At 42.9% G+C, this 18,911-nt stretch overlaps 1 protein-coding gene across 4 annotated transcripts in view; it reads left to right on the top strand.

Moving 5' to 3' along the window:
* Positions 1–18,911, top strand: part of RB1CC1 (RB1 inducible coiled-coil 1) — a 234,092-nt gene that overhangs the window by 93,519 nt on the left and 121,662 nt on the right. For all 4 annotated transcript variants that reach the window (XM_040354194.1, XM_040354196.1, XM_040354193.1 and 1 more), the window contains exon 7: positions 1,113–1,283. In XM_040354194.1, coding sequence (XP_040210128.1) covers positions 1,113–1,283 — 171 coding nt within the window. The remainder of the gene's footprint in view (positions 1–1,112; positions 1,284–18,911) is intronic.

Raw genomic sequence — 18,911 nt, 5'->3', positions numbered from 1 at the left:
TATGTGTGCCCATCAGTGCCGCCTATGTGTGCCCATCAGTGCCGCATACAAGCGCCGCCAATCAGTGCCACCTCATCTGTGCCCGTCAGTACTACCTCATCAATGTCCATCAGTGCCATCTCATCGGTGCCCATCAGTGCCGCCATATCAGTGCCCGTAATTGAAAGAGAAAACTTACTTATTTACAAAAAAATTAACAGAAAAAAATAAAAACATATTTTTTTTTCAAAATTTTCAGTGTTTTTTTAGTTGTTGCGCAAAAAAAAAAATCGCAGAGGTGATCAAATACCACCAAAAGAAAGCTCTATTTGTGGGAAAAAAAGGACGCCAATTTTGTTTGGGTACAGTGTAGCATGTCCGCGCAATTGCCATTCAAAGTGCGACAGTGCTGAAAGCTGAAAATTGGCTTGGGCGGGAAGGTGTATACGTGCCCTGTATGGAAGTGGTTAAGCATATAAAAAATGTTTTTTATTTATTTTTGTTTTTTTAAGTAACAAACATGTTATACTTGCCTGCTGTGTGCAATGATTTTTCACAGAGCAGCCCTGATCCCCTTCTTTTTCTTTTTTGATGAATTTTAGACCGATCAGTCATAAGGGAAAAACTCTTCACTTTTCTCTGATGTGAGACAAAACAGGGGGTGAGAGGAAATCCCTGTTAATGGGGACACAGACAGCAATACAAGAGCATTTTCTAGTAAAGCAAGAGAAGTTTAAAACTTCAGTTAGGATTTTATTGCTGTCTTCTGTGTCCCCACAAGGGTGATTTCTCCTTACTTCCTAAAAAATATGGCAGATGTCAGGCATACTAGTACTGTAAATGAGGAGAAAGTTATTTCTAACCATTTCCTTTGCACCGAATAAGGGCCGATAAGGGACCACTCTGTTCCATTGCACAGAGCAGGTGGGTATTTCCTCATTTTTATTTAAATAACAAAAACTTTAGCCTGTGCAATTACTTTACTTTTCGTGTTCTTCCAACCACAGTGTTGCCTTAGAATGAGAGACAATTTTGTGATTTGTTGCTATGGGTTCATTTCATCAGTTTATTTAAAAAAATTGTATACATGTTTTTGTAGTCCAAAAGTACATGACTTTTTTATCTTTTTCTAGCTGGATCCCCGAATAATTCAGCCATTTTCAGGAGAGTGCCGTCAAACAGTTGCCAAACTGGATAATCAAAATATGAAAGCCATTAAAGGGCTGGAAGATAGGCTTTATGCACTGGATCAGATGATTGCTAGCTGCAGTAGATTGGTTAATGAACAAAAAGAACTTGCTCAGGTAAGTGTACATCGTATTACATATTTTGGCTTATGTTGTCGCTACTGAAGTGTATGTAGGGTTTTGATTTCTGAGAAGGGTGCTTTAACTTTTATAATTGAGCTCTGGGATTGAAGGGGTGTCCCGTCTACAGAATTGAGCTCTACCATTAAAGGTGGTGCTCTGTCCACAGGATTGAGGTCTACCATTGAGAGGGGTGCTCTGCCTACTGTAATGAGCTCTACCATTGGAAAGGGGTGCTCTGTCTATAGTAATGAGCCCTACCATTGAGAGGGATGCTCTGTTAACAGTAAATAGCTCTACCATTGAGAGGGGTGCTCAATCTACAGTAATGTGCTCTACCATTGAGAGGGATGCTCCGTCTAGAGCAGTGGTTCTCAACCTGGGGGCGGGACCTCCTCTGGGGTCGAATGATGATTTGCCAGGGGTCACCAAATCCTGGGCTGTTTCTGAAGCCTGCACTGCTCTCCCAGCATTTTTGTGGCCACCCTGGGCTCTTCCTGAAGCCTAAAGATATTATAGTTGCGCTAAATAAAATGAATGAATATGAATAACAATATTGAGAATACCCATAAGTAAAGCAGAATACAATGTACCACTAGTGACAAATTACTCTGTTAATATAGTTATAAAACTGCAAAGATAAATGTGAAATATGTAAATACATCAAAAATACTGAGAAAAATTGACTTATATCTCAAAGAAGTTTAGAGAACCGTAATAAGTGTCCGTGTTTCACACAAATAGAAAGTGTCCAAAAGAAGAAGAAAATAAGTGACCACAAGTGAAAGGACAAAGTCTTCTATGTCCAGAGAGGAATAATCTGATTCCACATGAGTGGCAAATTAGGAGTGCAAGAACAGGGAGTGAAGCTGCTGTACACCACCACCAAACTGGATTCTCCCTCAGGTGTCACACAAAATAATAAGGGGGACCCTTACTAGATATGTTGGACTTCAGATGGCAAGGTCATGTGCGCTTATGCAGATATTAACCTCTGCAAGGGTTAGAATGGTGAACCGGAGTGTCCAAACCACTAAGCTCCTCAGGGTCTCCTCCTCTGGAGTTAGCAATGGGGGTCCCGTAGTACCGCTCTCTCCGAAGTGGACAAATCCGCAGACCAGAGAGGTTAATGAAATAAAGAGAAGCAATGTGCGTTACCTCTTTTAAAAAATAGGTTGTTTATTTTACAGCTCATAAGGCATTACAGTGAGGAAAAAAACAGCGAACAATAAAAATTAAAAAAAGCCGGCAAGAAGCTAAAAAGTACGAACACCCGTGCTTCCGGGGTCACGTGGGAGCGTGGTAACGTCGATACGCAGCTCACTGTAATGCCTTGTGAGCTGTAAAATAAACAACCTAGTTTTTAAAAGAGGTAACGCACATTGCTTCTCTTTATTTCATTAACCTCTACGCCGGTCTGTGGATTTGTCCAATTTGGAGAGAGCGGTACTCTCCGAAGTGGATTAAGCCATGCCATTGAGGAGGATGCTCAGTCACAGGATTGAAGTTTGCCATTGGCTAGGATGTTCTGTCTACAAGACTGAAATCTCTCCTGTCTGCAGACTGTGAAAGTCTATATGTGCATCTAGGGTCTGAGGATTATATGACCGTTGTGTTGAGAAGAGCTGTGGGTGGTGTATAAGTGCTTTACATAAAAGTGCACTTATTCTACACCACATTTTTTTATTTTTTTATCTGTTTAATAATAAAGAAACTATTTTATCATAAGTTTCAGGTAGAAATATTTAAGATAACTTTTTATCCTTTCTATAATCCTATTTCTGCAGCGTACGTTGAATATACATTTGTATGGTGAAACCTCTACTCTCCGTAGATCTAATGATTGTTAGGCTGGGTTCACACTACGGTTTTCCCGTCCGTCAGCCGCATACGATTTCAGTATTGAAAACGTACGGGCCCGGACGGGAAAACGTATAGATAGAGAATGCATTGCAAATCGTATGCACTCAGATGCATCCGGGTGCGTACGATTTGCTGGCAAAACGTTTTTTAAACGTCCGCAAAACCGTGTTCAACCACGGTTTTGCGGTCGTTTTTAAAACAGTATGGCAACCGCATACGTTTTCCTTTAACATTAATGTCAATGGAAAACGTACATATGTGCGGTTCCATACGTTCCCGTCCGTTTCAGCCGCATACGTTTTTTCATATAAATCGTATGCGGCTGACGGACGGGAAAACCGTAGTGTGAACCCAGCCTTAGGGTGAGAACTGGTTCAAACAGCAGAAGTCATCTCCACTAATGATCAAATACCTATAGAGTATACCTCATTAACTGCTCTTCCTTTTCCATTCTCTGTTACCTTGTAAAGTGCTGTAACTCATAATGACCTGGTTTGGGCAAAGACATTCTTGCTACTCCATGTATTTAATCTAATTGCTTTATGCTGTGTCCTGTGAACAATGACATATGAGTCTTTTTTTATTCGCTAAAGAGTACCTGCTGAGAATTCTACTCTCTGCTCTCTTTTTCTGAACTTCTTTACTGATGAAACATTTTATTCACATAATACTGAAATCATGATTGACATACTGAGCCGAGTTCCATTCATTAAGTCTGTAAGTCTAATGTTATGTAAGAAAGAATATCAGTGACTTCGGTACTCGGATCGCATTTCTATAGTTATACATCATCCTTTTCAGTGCTGAAACCTTAGCCATGTAGACTGTTTTATTCTCTCTCTCTCTCTCTCTCTCTCTCTCTCTCATACAGTGTGTATAAGTGTGTGTGTGTATATACCGGTATATAATGTGTTAGGCCTCGTACACACGACGGGACATGTCCGATGAAAACGGTCCGCGGACCGTTTTCATCGGACATGTCCGCTGCCGGCTGTACACACCATCAGACCAAATTTCCTGCGGACAGCGAACGCGGTGTCGTCGCCGCGACGATCGCGACCCTGGAAGGTCAATACTTCCATGCATGCTAAGAAACATTCGTCCGCTGAAAACCTGTCCGCTCGGCCGGAAGTCCGGTCGGCCGTACAGACGACCGAACATGTCCGCGGAAACTGGTCCGCGGACCAGTTTCAGCAAACATGTTCGGTCGGTACACACGGATGGACAATCCGCTGAAAACGGTCCACCGGACCGTTTTCAGCGGACATGTCCGCCCGGAGATTTCTGTCTGATGGTTGTACACACCATCAGACAGAAATCCGCGCGTAAACAATACGCGGGGACATGGCCGCGCCGTCGCCGCGGCGACGTGGGCGGCCCTGGAAGTTCAATGCTTCCACGCATGCGTCGAATCAGTACGACGCATGCAAGGGATGGCGGTCGGTCGGACGTGTCCAGTGAGTCTGTACAGACGACCGAACACGTCCGACGGACAGGTTTCTAGCGGACAGATTTGTTAGCAGGCTAAGCAATTTTTGTCCGCTGGAAACTGTCCGATCCGCCGGACAATTGTCCGCTCGGGCCTACACACGACTGGATCTGTCCGACGGACCAGTTTCAGCGGATAGATCCGGTCATGTGTACGGGGCCTTAGAGGTGCACGATTATTGCCAAAATGAGAATCACAATTTTTTTGCTTAGAATAAAGATCACGATTTTTTTGCTAGAATAAAGATCACAATTCTCGCAGCGTAAAATCTTTCACATTATACAAAAAACATTTGGACTAACTTTACTGGTTAGTTTTTTTTTTTTTTTTTTTAATTCGTTAAAGTAATTTTTTCAAAAAAATTGCATTTGAAAGACCTCTGCGTGAATACAGTGTGACATAAAATATTGCAACAACCACCATTTAATTCTATAGGGTCTCTACAAAAAGTAATTCTAAGTAATTTTGTAGAAAAAAAAAATATTTTAACTTGAAGGCAAATGTCAGAAAAAGGTTTAGGCCCGGATTCACGTAGAGCCGCGTAAAATTGTGCGGGGCGTAACGTATCTGATTTACATTACGCCTCCGCAACTTACACGGGCAAGTGCTGTTTTCTCAAAGCACTTGCTCCGTAAGTTGCGGCGGCGTAGCGTAAATCGCCCGCCTAATTCAAATTTGGATCACGGGGCGTGTTTTTTGTAAAACTACTGTGACCCGACGTGATTGACGTTTTTGCGGAACGACGCATGCGCCGTCCGTGGAATTTCCCAGTGTGCATTGCTCAAAAGTACGCCGCAAGGACGTCATTGGTTTCGGCGTGAACGTAAATTACGTCCAGCCCCATTCACGGACGACTTACGCAAACAAAGTAACTTTTTCAAATTTCGACGCGGGAACGACGGCCATACTTAACATTGGCTGCGCCTCATAGACCCAGGGGCAACTTTCCGCCGGGAAAAGCCTAACGTAAACGTCGTAACTTTACTGCGTCGGCCGCGCGTACGTTCGGGAATTTGCGTATCTAGCTAATTTGCATACTCTACGCGGAATTCGACGGAAGCGGCACCTAGCGGGCAAAAAAAAAATGCAGTTAAGATCCGACGGCGTAAGAGACTTACGCCTGTCGGATCTAATGGATATCTATGCATAACTGATTCTAAGAATCGGACGCATAGATACGATGGGTCGGATTAGGATTTACGGCGGCGTACATGGCGCTGCGCCGTCGTAAGTCCTTTCAGAATCTGGGCCAAAGTGTTTAAGTGGTTAAACTTTCCTAATTTACATACAGAAGTCTATTCCTTTGATGTAAAAGACAAATTGTTACCATGTTTAGACTTAACGTTCCACTTATAAAGAATGTTGTGATACTTGGCAGACTGCCCGGATTTTTTCAGAACAGAGAATTCTCTGCATACAAAAGATCAGGAAATACTTTGTCAAGATTGCAACGGTAAAGAATCGCGATAGCGATTCTTGACGATTAATCGTGCAGCTCTAATAAATAAATATATATAAATAAAATACAATATAAAATCTGCACTGTATGTTTATGTATTGAAAGAGAGTAAATACGGTAAGGGAAAAAAAAAATCCCCTTGAACATACAGCTGCTGTTTGACATTTTAATACTAGCGTAAACTCCTGCCTGACCTTGCCATTCCAAATTTTAGGTTACATCAATATGTTTTCCAAGCTGCACCACATCCTCACAAATTCGCCATGTTCAATTCCTAGGGGGGAAACACACACCTGGATTATATTTGGCCAATTCTGTGATTTCTAAATGCAGACTTCCCCATCCCCCTCCTCCCTATGTATTTTAATGCACCATTGTAATATTAACTTGAAAGTCCGTTTTTATGTGACATTAACAGTGTTAGGCCTCGTACACACGACAGAGATTCTCGGCAGAATTCGCCGAGAAACTCGGTCAAAACCCGGATTCTGCCGAGAATCTCTGTCGTCTGTACAGTTTTGGCTCGATGGAGCCGCCGAGGAACTCGACGAGAAAATAGAGAACATGTTCTCTATTTTCTCGTTGTCCTCGTTCTTCTATGGGAGAAGCCGGCCCGCCGAGCTCCTCGGCGGCTTCATCCCAAAACTCGACGAGGAACTCGACGTGCCAAGCACGTCGAGTTCCTCTGTCGTGTGTACGGGGCCTCACACATTTTTTTCCTATTTTTATTTTTACATTGATTTATAAATTCTTCCTCCTTTGGCTATTTGTATAGCAGGGAATGTAATATCGTCTATGCTGCAGGACCGCTGGGATTTGTGGTCCAATGTATAGATTTTATGTGTAAACTGGTAAAGTACAGTCACTGTGAAGCGTTGTTAGGTAGGAAGCAAGCCTGTGCAATAAACCAATATGGTTGCCTATTGCAAATATATACACTATATTACCAAAAGTATTGGGACGCCTGCTAATACACGCACATGATCTTTAATGACATCCCAGTCTTACGTCTGTATGGTTCCAGAAACACATTTGTGAGGTCAGGCACTGATGAGGACGAGAAAGCCTGGCTCGCGATCTCTGCTCTAATTCATCCCAAAGGTGTTCTATCAGGGTGAGGTTAGGACTCTGTGCAGGCCAGTCATGTTCCTCCACCCCAAATTCATTCATCCATGTCTTTTTATGGACCTTGCTTTAAAGATTATGGGGCAGATCCACAAAAGCATTTAAATTTCCAGCGTCGTATCTTTGTTTTGTATCCACAAAACAAGATACGACGGCATCTGGGATCGATCCGACAGGCGTACGTCTTAGTACGCCGTCGGATCTTAGATGCAATTTTTCGGCGGCCGCTAGGTGGCGTTTCCGTCAAAATCTGCGTTGAGTATGCAAATTAGCTATTTACGGCAATCCACAAACGTACGTCCAGCCGGCGCATTTTTTTTACGCCGTTTTCGTTCGGCCTTTTCCGGCGTATAGATAAAGCCGTTGTTATGCGGCGTACTCAATGTTAAGTATAGCCGTCGTTCCCGCGTACAATTTTGAATTTTTTACGTCGTTTGCGTAAGTTGTTCGCGAATAGGAATTTGCGTAGAATGACGTCACCGTCGTAAGCATTGTCTGGTTTTGGTTTAAATTCGAGCATGCGCACTGGGATACCCCCACTGACGGCGCAGTTAAAAAAAAAAACGCTGTTTACGTCGGGTCACAATGTATTTACATAAAACACGCCCCCATTACATCCATTTGAATTAGGCGCCATTACGCTGGCAAAGACACACTACGCCGCCGTAACTTACGGCGTGGATTCTTTCAGGATTTGAAAAAAAATATTTAAGTTACGGCGGCGTAGTGTATCTTGGATACGCTACGCCCAGCGCATAAATGCGCCGCTGTACGAGGATCTGCCCCTATGTGTGTTTAATAGCAGGCGTCCCAATACTTTTGGAAATATAGTATATGTGTTGCAGCAAAATGGTGTTTTAATGCCCACATGCTGCACATGTGCATCACTGGGCGACCAATGTTTCTGTGCTGAGAGTGCGCACAGAGACCAAGCTGTCGATCCCCCACCAAGGCTCGGAATTGGCTCCCAATCATGTGACAACTAATTACAGTGGTCACATGATCTCAGTCCTTCCCGCCCCCTAAGGCGTTCATAACTTTTTAAAGTTTATAATATATGGTAGTGCCAAGAACTTCCTGCTAAGAGAGACTCTGCCCACATCCATATTCGAAGTACAATATGGTTGTGATTAAACGTCTATTGGGTGAAATGTTAGAGAGGAGCAGGCCTAGGCTGGGCTGCAATGTGCTTTGTCAAGCTTTAAAGAGATTGGATGTGAACTGACATCATCAGCTGCTGAGGCAGTTAGCCTATTTAAGTAGAGGAGTAGTCAGTCTGCTGTTTGGTATCATTGTGTGTGCCACAATGAGCATTGACCAGAGAAACTAAAGAGAGTTGTCCTAGGTAGGAGATCAGAACGAAATTTGTAGACCGCCAATTAAAGGTAAAGGCTATAAGACCATCTCTAAGCAGCTTGATGTTCCTGTGACTATTTTTAGGAAGTTTAGGGTCCATGGGAGTGTAGCCAGCCTCTGAGTATGGCTGCAAGAGGAATATTGACACCAGATTGAACAGAAGATGAGTGTTCATGGTAGACAAAAAGCCAAAGAAAACCTCCATGTCTAGAGAATCCTTCAAACCTGAAACAGGTTTGAACTGTCTGCTCAAGAAAAGTGGATCAGGCTACTTGTTGGAAGGTACAGAAGTCTCTTGTTTGCAGTGATGTTCTCTAAAGGTTGTACAACAAAATATTAGTTTAAAGGTCCCATTATTTTTGGCCATGCCATGGCATTTCCATTTTTTTATTAAAATGTTCTGCTGAGCCAAAAATTAAAAGCAAAGTCTGATTTTTATTCAATATGGATTATTCAAATGATACTCTTTAACAGGGTTCCCCAACCCCCGGTCCGTGGCCTATTAGCAGCCGGGCCGCGGAAGGCTGCACTGTGTGAGGTGCGGCGGCGGGCAAGCAGAGAGATGACATCTCTCACCACCCGTCCGGATCACAGCACTTCTGCCCACACAGGGGGCTGCTACACTGCGGCGAGGCGCGGGAGCAGAGAGATGAGATCTTCTCTCGCCGCCCACCCCACATTACCGCTGTTCTCTCTCACTGGCCTGTGCTGCCACCATGGCAGGTGACAAAAAAAATCTAGTGGCAGGTGGCAAACCACATCAGGTGATGTGGCAATCCACACCTGGTGGCAGGTGACATGGCAAGTAGCAATCCACACCTGGTGGCAGGTGACATGGCAAGTAGCAATCCACACCTGGTGGCAGGTGACATTGCAAGTGGTAATCCACACCTGGTGGCAGGTGACATGGCAAGTAGTAATCCACACCTGGTGGCAGGTGACGTGGCAATCCACACCTGGTGGCAGGTGACGTGGCAATCCACACCTGGTGGCAGGTAACGTGGCAATTCGCACCTGGTGGCAGGCGGCGTGGCAATCCACACCTGGTGGCAGGCGACGTGGCAAGCGCAAATCCACATCTGGTGTCAGGCGTTGTGGCAATCCACACCTGGTGGCAGGTGTTGTGGCAATCCACATCTGGTGGCAGGTAACATGGCAATCCACATCTGGTGGCAGGTGACGTAGCAAGTGACAAACCGCATCTGGTGGCAGATTCTGCATTATAGTGAGTTTGAACTATTTAATTTTATATTGCAATGCAATGACAGAAATATTGCACTTCAATCATCCCAACACCATATCAGCCATTGTCCTGTGATGATTGAAGCACTAACACCAACCATTTCCCCGACAAATTGCCTGCGAAAAGCTACATAACAAACAAAACCCCCCCGGCCTTGGCCCGATTTTATGCCACAACGCTGGTCCTCGGTGCTAAAAAGGTTGGGGACCACTGCTCTATAGTGTTCTCCTTCGCTCCTCAACGACAGTTGCATAAACTCTATGTAGGGAGTGAAGGACCTCGCATTTTTTTTATGTCGTTTACGTACGGCTTTTTCAGGCGTAAAGTTAGTCGAACAAATAGCTGGCCTAGTCAATGTTAAGTATGGCCGTCGTTCCCGCGTTGAAATTTGTACGTCGTTTGCATAAGTCGTCCGTGAATGGGGCTTGATGTAATTTACGTTCACGTCGAAACCAATACGTCCTTGCGGCGTACTTTGGAGCAATGCACACTGGGATATGTACACGGACGGCGCATACGCCGTTCGTAAAAAACGTCAATCACGTCGGGTCACCAATCATTTACATAAAACACGCCACCTCATTTGAATTAGGCGCGCTTACGCTGGCCCCATTTACACTACGCCGCCGTAACTTAGGAGGCAAGTGCTTTGTGAATACAGTACTTGCCTCTCTGACTTACGGCGGTGTAGCGTAAATACGATACACTACGCCGCCTCAAAGATGCGCCCGGCTACCTGAATCTGGCTATTAGTTTTTATTGTTTCTATGAAGTGAGGGTGCAAACAAACTATTAATTTTTCATATTCAGTATTAGTGTTTCAAGCTAATGCTTAGCAGCCTTTGCCCAGCATCTTATTAGATACCCAGACCAATGCTCCCTGTGGGAGAGCAGCTGGTTGTATCTCAGTGGGCGCAGCATCCAAGGAATACATATGTTCTAGACAACAATAATGTAAGAATTCTTTTAAATTGAGAGTAAGGAAGAGTGTTGCTTCAAGATTTTCTTCAATGACGTCAAATGATGAAATATGAGCTGCGTTAAACATTTAGTGTATTACTCATCATACTTCTTATTCATTTAGAAAATAATTAATTGTATCTATCCTTGACATTACATTTAGTTTTTAAAATTTGATTCAGTCTTCTGTTGCCTGATAATGAAAACAGATGAGTGTTGTGGGTGAGACTTTCCAATTACATTATAAAGATAAAGTCTTACGTTTTATTATAGTGCATCATTTGTGCTAGTTAGTGTGCATATCATTTTCAAGTAGCGTACAGATGCTAAAGTGATTCTATAGGTACAAATATAATAAAATAAAATAAAACATGTTATACTTACCTGCTCTGTGCGATTGGTTTGCACAGAGCAGCCCCAATTCTTTTTTTTTTTTTTTTTTTTTATGGGCCTACTGCTGGTGCTGTCTGCTCCTTCCCTCTACTGAGTGCCCCCAAAAGCGAGCCTCTTGCTATGGGGCATTTGAGCAAGCTCGCTCCCAAGCCATGCCACCTTCAGCCTTTAGAACCACTTTAACCACTTACCCCCCGGACCATATTGCTGCCCAAAGACCAGAGTACTTTTTGCGATTCGGGACTCTGTCGCTTTAACAGACAATTGCGCGGTCGTGCGACGTGGCTCCCAAACAAAATTGGCGTCCTTTTTTTCCCACAAATAGAGCTTTCTTTTGGTGGTATTTGATCACCTCTGCGGTTTTTAGTTTTTGCGCTATAAACAAAAATAGAGCGACAATTTTGAAAAAAATGAATATTTTTTAGATTTTGCTATAATAAATATCCCCCAAAAATATATAAAAAAACATTTTTTTTCCTCAGTTTAGGCCGATACGTTTTCTTCTACATATTTTTCGTAAAAAAAAATCGCAATAAGCGTTTATTGATTGGTTTGCGCAAAAGTTATAGCGTTTACAAAATAGGGGGTAGTTTTATGTCATTTTTATTATATTTTTTTTACTAGTAATGGCGGCGATCAGCGTTTTTTTTTTTCGGTACTGCGACATTATGGCGGACACTTCGGACACTTTTGACACATTTTTGGGACCATTGGCATTTTTATAGCGATCAGTGCTATAAAAATGCATTGGATTACTATAAAAATGCCACTGGCAGTGAAGGGGTTAACACTAGGGGGCGGGGAAGGGGTTAAGTATGCCTGGGTGTGTTCTTACTGTGGGGGGGGGGGGGGGGTGGCCTCACTAGGGGAAACACTGATCCTCGGTTCATACATTGTATGAACCGAAGATCAGCATTTCCCCTGCTGACAGGACCGGGAGCTGTGTGTTTACACACACAGCTCCCGGTCCCCGCTCTGTACCGAGCGATCGCGTGTGCCCGGCGGCGATCGCGCCCGCCAGGCACACGCACGGGAGTCGCGTGTGGCGGCTGGGAGAGAGGACGTCATATTACGTCCTCTCGCCCAGCAGAGCCACCTTGTGGACGTATTTCGACGGCGCGCCGACGGCAAGTGGTTAAATCAAACCATCAGGCTAGATCAGCAGGTATAGCACAGGCTTGGTCTGCCTGTATATCTTAATTCTAAAGAATGTCTCCACTGAGAGCTGTTTGTTTTCAGAATGTACATATTACAGTCACCAGTACACCTTTTGGGGGAAAAAAACACTTTTCATAAGAATTGGTAGGATCTCATTTAATTCATTTAGCTAATACTGTTATGCAAGCACCAACAATAGTGAAACAAATGTATCAACTATGTAAAAGATGTGAATCAACTCATACTACGTGAACCAGATTCTTATACCACACAATTCTTATTGTGAAACAAATATATACAAAAATATATAAAGACTCAAAATTATATCTATTGCAGAACCATCTAGGGAATTTGTTTATCTAAATTCAGAAGGTCCCAAAGTCCTCAAAAGCACTTAGGCCCAGATTCACAAAAGAGATACGACGGCGTATCTCCTGATACGCCGTCGTATCTCTGTTTTAGGGTCTTCCTAACTATGCGACTGATTCATAGAATTAGTTACGCATAGTTAGCCCTAAGATCCGACAGGTGTAATTGAATTACACTGTCGGATCTTAGGATGCAATACCTCGGCCGCCGCTGGGGGAGTTTGCGTCGTAAACCAGCATCGGGTATGCAAATTAGTAGTTACGGCGATCTACAACGGTTTTTCGCGTTCGCTACGTCGCTGCTAGTCTAGTTTCCAGTCGCAAAGTTAGTCGTCGTTTTAGCTGCCCTAACTTTACACAGCACACGTATGTGCTGTAGAAAGTATGGCCGTCGTTCCCGCGTCGAAATTTAATTTTTTTTGTTCTTGCGTAAGACGTCCGGGAATACGAAAGTACGCTACGCACGTCGCCGTTCGAAAAAATGACGTCACTTCGCGCAAAGCCGCAAAGCACGGCGGGAATTTCAAAACGGAGCATGTGCAGTAGGTCCGGCGCGGGAGCGCGCCTAATTTAAATGGCACACACCCCTTTGAATTACGCGGGCTTACGCCGGAGGCCGCCAGCGTAAGTTTTCATGCAAGTGCTTGGTGAATCAGGCACTTGCGATGAAAACTTGCGGCGGTGTAACGTATCTACGATACGTTATGCCGCCGCAGTTCTATGTGAATCTGGGCCTTAAAGAATAAAATCCCCAAATGAGTTGTGCACATGTGTTGGCACTGCATCCAGTATTTTCTTGCACCAATTTACCACTTCCTACACCACAGTGTTCTTCAGGCCCTCAACTCCGTGGATGGACCTCAGTGTTAAAGAGGTCATATACAGGATAAGTTAAAACCAGCCTCCAAAGGACTCCTCCACAGTAGCCTCATATAGCTGATCTAGTGCACTCACAATTGTAGGTAGGTATTCGCATGTAAAAAGAACTCCATCCCACAAGTGTGTCAGTCATAGGGCATCTCTCAGTTGTCTCGACTTGTTGATATCATGGTCGCATTCACCAGCTGCGTTGGGTCCACCAGATTTTCAATCCATATGTACAGCTGTCTGTTCAACAGAAGCCAGTATAACAACAGGTTTGTGTCAAACAGTCATGTTGGAAAACCAGAGGGAAAATAGAAAAAACTCTGCTGAGAGCGTGAAAAATTAACAGCTGACACTTCACTTGACATAAATAGTGCAATTTCAATTATATAAACCATGGTGTGGTGCTAAAAGTTGCAATATGAAATACACACATAAATTGTTTATTCATTCAAACATATGTTAATAGTGAAAAATATTAGATGAGGTGAGTGAGCACCAACAACAATCAAATACTTTAGTGTCAAAACACAAATTGAAATAGTCCTGAGATTACCATATTTGCCGGTGTATAAGGCGACCGGGCGTATATGACGACCCCCTAATTTGACAGTTTTTTAAGATATTTTGCCTGTACTCACCGTATAAGACGGCCCCCTTCCTAGGCTTCTGACGCTTCATATTTCTTCCTTCTGGAGCCATATTCTTCTTCCTTCTTGCTGGAGCCAATCACAGCGAGCGATGTATTCTATTAATGAATACAAAGCCTGCTTGGATTGGCAGAGGCTGTACCATCATCAGCCCACGCCTCTTTGACTCTCAAAGCCAATCCGAGCAGGCTTCTGTATATAGCCTGCTCAGATTGGCAGAGGTTGTTACTCCAATCCGAGCAGGCTCTATATTCATTTGAATACAATGCTCACTGGGATTGGCTAACCGGTATATACTGTATGTAGCCGAAGCTACATACAGTATTACTGCACATCCAGCAGGCATCCGAGCAGCTGACCCGGCGTATAAGACGACCCCTGATTTTTGGCCATTTTTTTTTTTGTGTAAAAGGTAGTCTTATACGCCAGCAAATACAGTATTTCACCATGACAACTATTTTATATAACATGAGTCCAAGAAAAAATACAAGGTGAATGTCAACATGTACAAGTAAGACCTCCAAAGATCAACAGTTGGACAGTGATCCACCACCAAATGTATAGCCAACACGCTTATCAGAACAAGTGGACTTGTATACCATTGGCATTGATAGTTTAGAGGAGTGCCAATGAGAATAAACCATAAAATGGTACTTGCGTCCTAATGAATATGCATAAAGTGTATAAAGTTGAGGCTATAATATACTTTTAGGGTACCGTACAAATGCTTGAGATACACAATAAAAATGTAAACTTACAACAACATTTTAAAATGTACACAGCTTGTTTTTTTAAAAAATAAACAGAGGAACATAACAGTTGTAGCCTGTATGTATGGCTCTATATATTTACACATGAGATGACACTGGAAGGACAACTGGTACCCAAAAAGTGTCAGTGTCTGATTTGTCCACCGCAATATCACAGTCTCGTTATAAGTCACTGACTGTCGCCATTACTAGTAAAAAAAAAAACGCTATAACTTTTGCGCAAACCAAGCAATATATACTTATTGGTATTTTATTACCAAAAATATGTAGCAGAATACATATTTGCCTAAATTGATAAAGAAATTCTATGTTTTAAATTTTTTATCTGGTGTGTTTTATAGTACGAAGTAAAAAAATAAATAACATTTTTTTTTTTTTTTGTTTATAGCGCAAAAAATAAAAAAGACCCATTTGTGGGCAAAAAAGGACATTTTATATAGGTACAGTGTTTCACGACAGCGCAATTGTTGGCTAAAATAACGCACTATGGCCTGGTCGTGAAGGGGGGTAAATCTTCCGGAGCTGAAGTGGTTAAACGCTTCACACTTGATGGTAAAACAAATGTTAATGCCTAAACACAATTTTACAACTTTGAAATTGTGTTATTAAGGCCCCTTTCACACTTGTATGACTTGTCCTACGATGATTTCCAATGACTACCATTCGTATTAGTACGACTTCAAAGTAGTCCCTGCACTACTTTGATGCTCATTACACAGGTATTCCCTGAAATCATAAAAAATTGTGACTGCGAAATTGCGGCAAAATCGTCCGACTTTGAAGTCGCGGTAGTGTGAAAGGGGCCTTAACTGTACATATCATCACAACTACTAGGTGGATTATACCGCATTTTTTTATTTCAGCTGTATATTTCTTGCTACTACCATAACCTTCCACCAAAGAACAACCTAAAATTAATTCTCCTGCTCCTGGCGATCGCAGCTATACCACATATGTTTATGTTAGTTGCCGTTATTTAGGGGATGGACTGTGCACACTGAGCACTTTGACTTGATGGATGGCTCAATTTAAATAACGAATTGATCCTTGGCTGTAGCCATATGTGCTACTTACAGAGCAGGCTGCTCTAGCTCTTATAATTGAATGGGCCTTTGACTGTGGTCGGTGAATGACCCGTCGGAGCACCCCTGTTTAATATAGCCCTTTGTAATTGGCTACTCCATGTACCCCGGAACTGGTAACATACTACATTGGATATTTAGCAAGTGAAAAAATGACTTTTACCACATATAACTATATATATATAACTATATATATATATATATATAACTATATATATATAACTATATATATATATATATATAACTATATATATATAACTATATATATATATATATATATATATATATATATATATATATATATATATATATATATATATATATATATATAAAACAAGGGGTGTACGAATGGCCGGCAAAACACCCACTCAGCACCAGATCAATCCAGCAGCTCCCTTAACAGCATACACATCGATAAAAAGAAATAAAATATAATTTGCAATATACTTTAAAACACTAAGCAGCTGTTTAAAAAATGAAAAAATTTGAAAATGGAGGTAAAACAATTCAATGTCCTGAATCATTAAATTACACAAAACAGCGCTAAAATTAAAATAATAATGATGGACCCGTGGTCAAAACCACTGATAGGTCTTGAACGTAGTGGGGTGATGTGACCAGTTCAGAGTATCACAGGTGAGTATCAACAAATGTCCTAAAGTGCACCTTCCATCAACAGAGGCCCTGACCTCGTGATAAACACTCCCCCAGGGGGTTAAACTCACCAGAAGCCTAAAATTAATAAGCCTTAAGCAAGAATCCTCATCAGCTACTCTGTCATGGATCATCACCATCCAGGATCCACCGATCTTGAATCTGAGCCTTCCAGGGCAGCTACTTGAGAGATGATTGGCTCCACCCTTTACAGAAAACACAAATCGGATACAATTTAAAAGCATGTGCATGTGCTCCAAGTCATATCCAGAGGTTGTCTTTGGGAAATATACATATGAGTGCTGCCAGGATTGCTGCAGAGGTTGAAGGGGTGGGGGGCTGGTCAGCCTGTCAGTGCTCAGACCATACGCCACACACTGCATCAAATTGGTCTGCATGGCTGTTGTCCCAGAAGGTAGCCTCTTCTAAAGATGATGCACAAGAAAGCCTGCAAACAGTTTGCTGAAGACAAGCAGACTACGAACATGGATTAATGGAACCATGCCCTGGGGTCTGATGAGACCAAGATAAACTTATTTAGTTCAGATGGTGTCAAGCGTGTGTGGCAGTACAAAGTACAACGTACAAAGACAAGTATGTTTTGCCTACAGTCAAGCATGGTGGTGGGAGTGTCATGGTCTGGGGCTGCATGAGTCCTGGGAGAGCTAGAGTTCCTTGCGGGAACCATGAATGCCAACATTACCTGTGACATACTGAAGCAGAGCATGATCCCCTCCCTTCGGAGACTGGGCCACAGGGCAATATTCCAACATAATGACCCCAAACGCACCTCCAAGACGACCACTGCCTTGCTAAAGAAGCTGAAGGTAAAGGTGATTAACTGGCCAAGCATGTCTCCAGACCTAAACCCTATTGAGTGTCTGTCCGGCATCCTCAAACAAAAGGTGGAAGAGCACAAGGTCTCCACATCCACCAGCTCTGTGATGTCGTCTTGGAGGAGTGGAGGAGGACTCCAGTGGCAACCTGTGAAGCTCTGGTGAACTCCATGCCCAAGAGGGTTAAGGCAGTGCTGGAAAATAATGGTGGCCACACAAAATATTGATACTTTTGGACAATTTCACTTAGGGGTGTACTCACTATGTTTCCAGCGGTTTAGACATTAATGGCTGTGTGTTGAGTTATTTTGAGGGGACAGAAAATTGACACTGTTATAAAAGCTGTACACTCACTACTTTACATTGTAGCAATGTGTCATTTCTTCAGTGTTATCACATGAAAAGGTATAATAAAATATTTACAAAAATGTGAGGGGTGTACTCACTTTTGTGAGATACTGTATTAACTTTATTGCAAAACCCGTATTTTTTTTTTACAGTTTATTAGGTTTGTTTTTGAAGTTTTAAAGTTTTTCACAGGCCTTTTGAAATTATTGGCATTATTTTTGCCAGATAGTAGAAAATAACATTTAAGTGTATATGTCATGGATCTGCCACTTAAGGGTTAACGGTGCAGACTGAGTTCAGTGATTAACAGCAGGCTGCCCTATTTAAACACTTCAGCAGCACAGGGTCTTTGCTGCCTGATCTGCAGTTCTGACGTGGATACTATCTGAGACCTGTTTGCTATCTGAAACCTGATTTGAACACTGAACCCGGCTTGTTTGACCACTCTACCTGAAACCTGATTTGAACACAGAACCCGGCTTGTCTGACTCCTCTCATCTCTCCTATCCTGACCCGGCTCCGTTTGACCATCCGCCTGCTTGACTTCACTGCTGCCAGATCCACCTGCTTGTTTACCGACTATTCTTCAGCCATCTTTCTGCACGATCACCTGTTATGACCCGGCTTGTCTGACCCTGCTTTCCCGGTATACCTGAACTGTACTAAACTTGTGCCGCTGTAGTCGCAGCTTCTGTGCGGGTCGCTGACCCTTCCTCCGCTGAGCGTTCAGCATCTTCTTGCCAGAGGAATTCGCCCACCTGCTTCTACACTTCACCACCCGGCACTCCTACCCCTCTGTGCTCCAAGCCCGCTGTCTCATATCCAGTGGCTCGCGAACCAGAGTCGTAAGAGAGGCTACCCTGCATCAGACTCTACAAGTCCAGGTACGTGACAGTATAGCTATAGCTGAAAATAAGCAGTAGCTACTTGGCCCAAGTCCATGCACAAATAACTGCTATATGATCTTGCTTGGCTCAGGTTGATAGATCACAGGTGGAAAGTATTTT

Source organism: Rana temporaria, chromosome 5 (genome assembly GCF_905171775.1).
Source record: "Rana temporaria chromosome 5, aRanTem1.1, whole genome shotgun sequence".
NCBI lineage: Eukaryota > Metazoa > Chordata > Amphibia > Anura > Ranidae > Rana > Rana temporaria.
The sequence above is the reverse complement of the archived record's forward strand: the minus strand, read 5'-3'. Positions and strand labels throughout refer to the sequence as shown.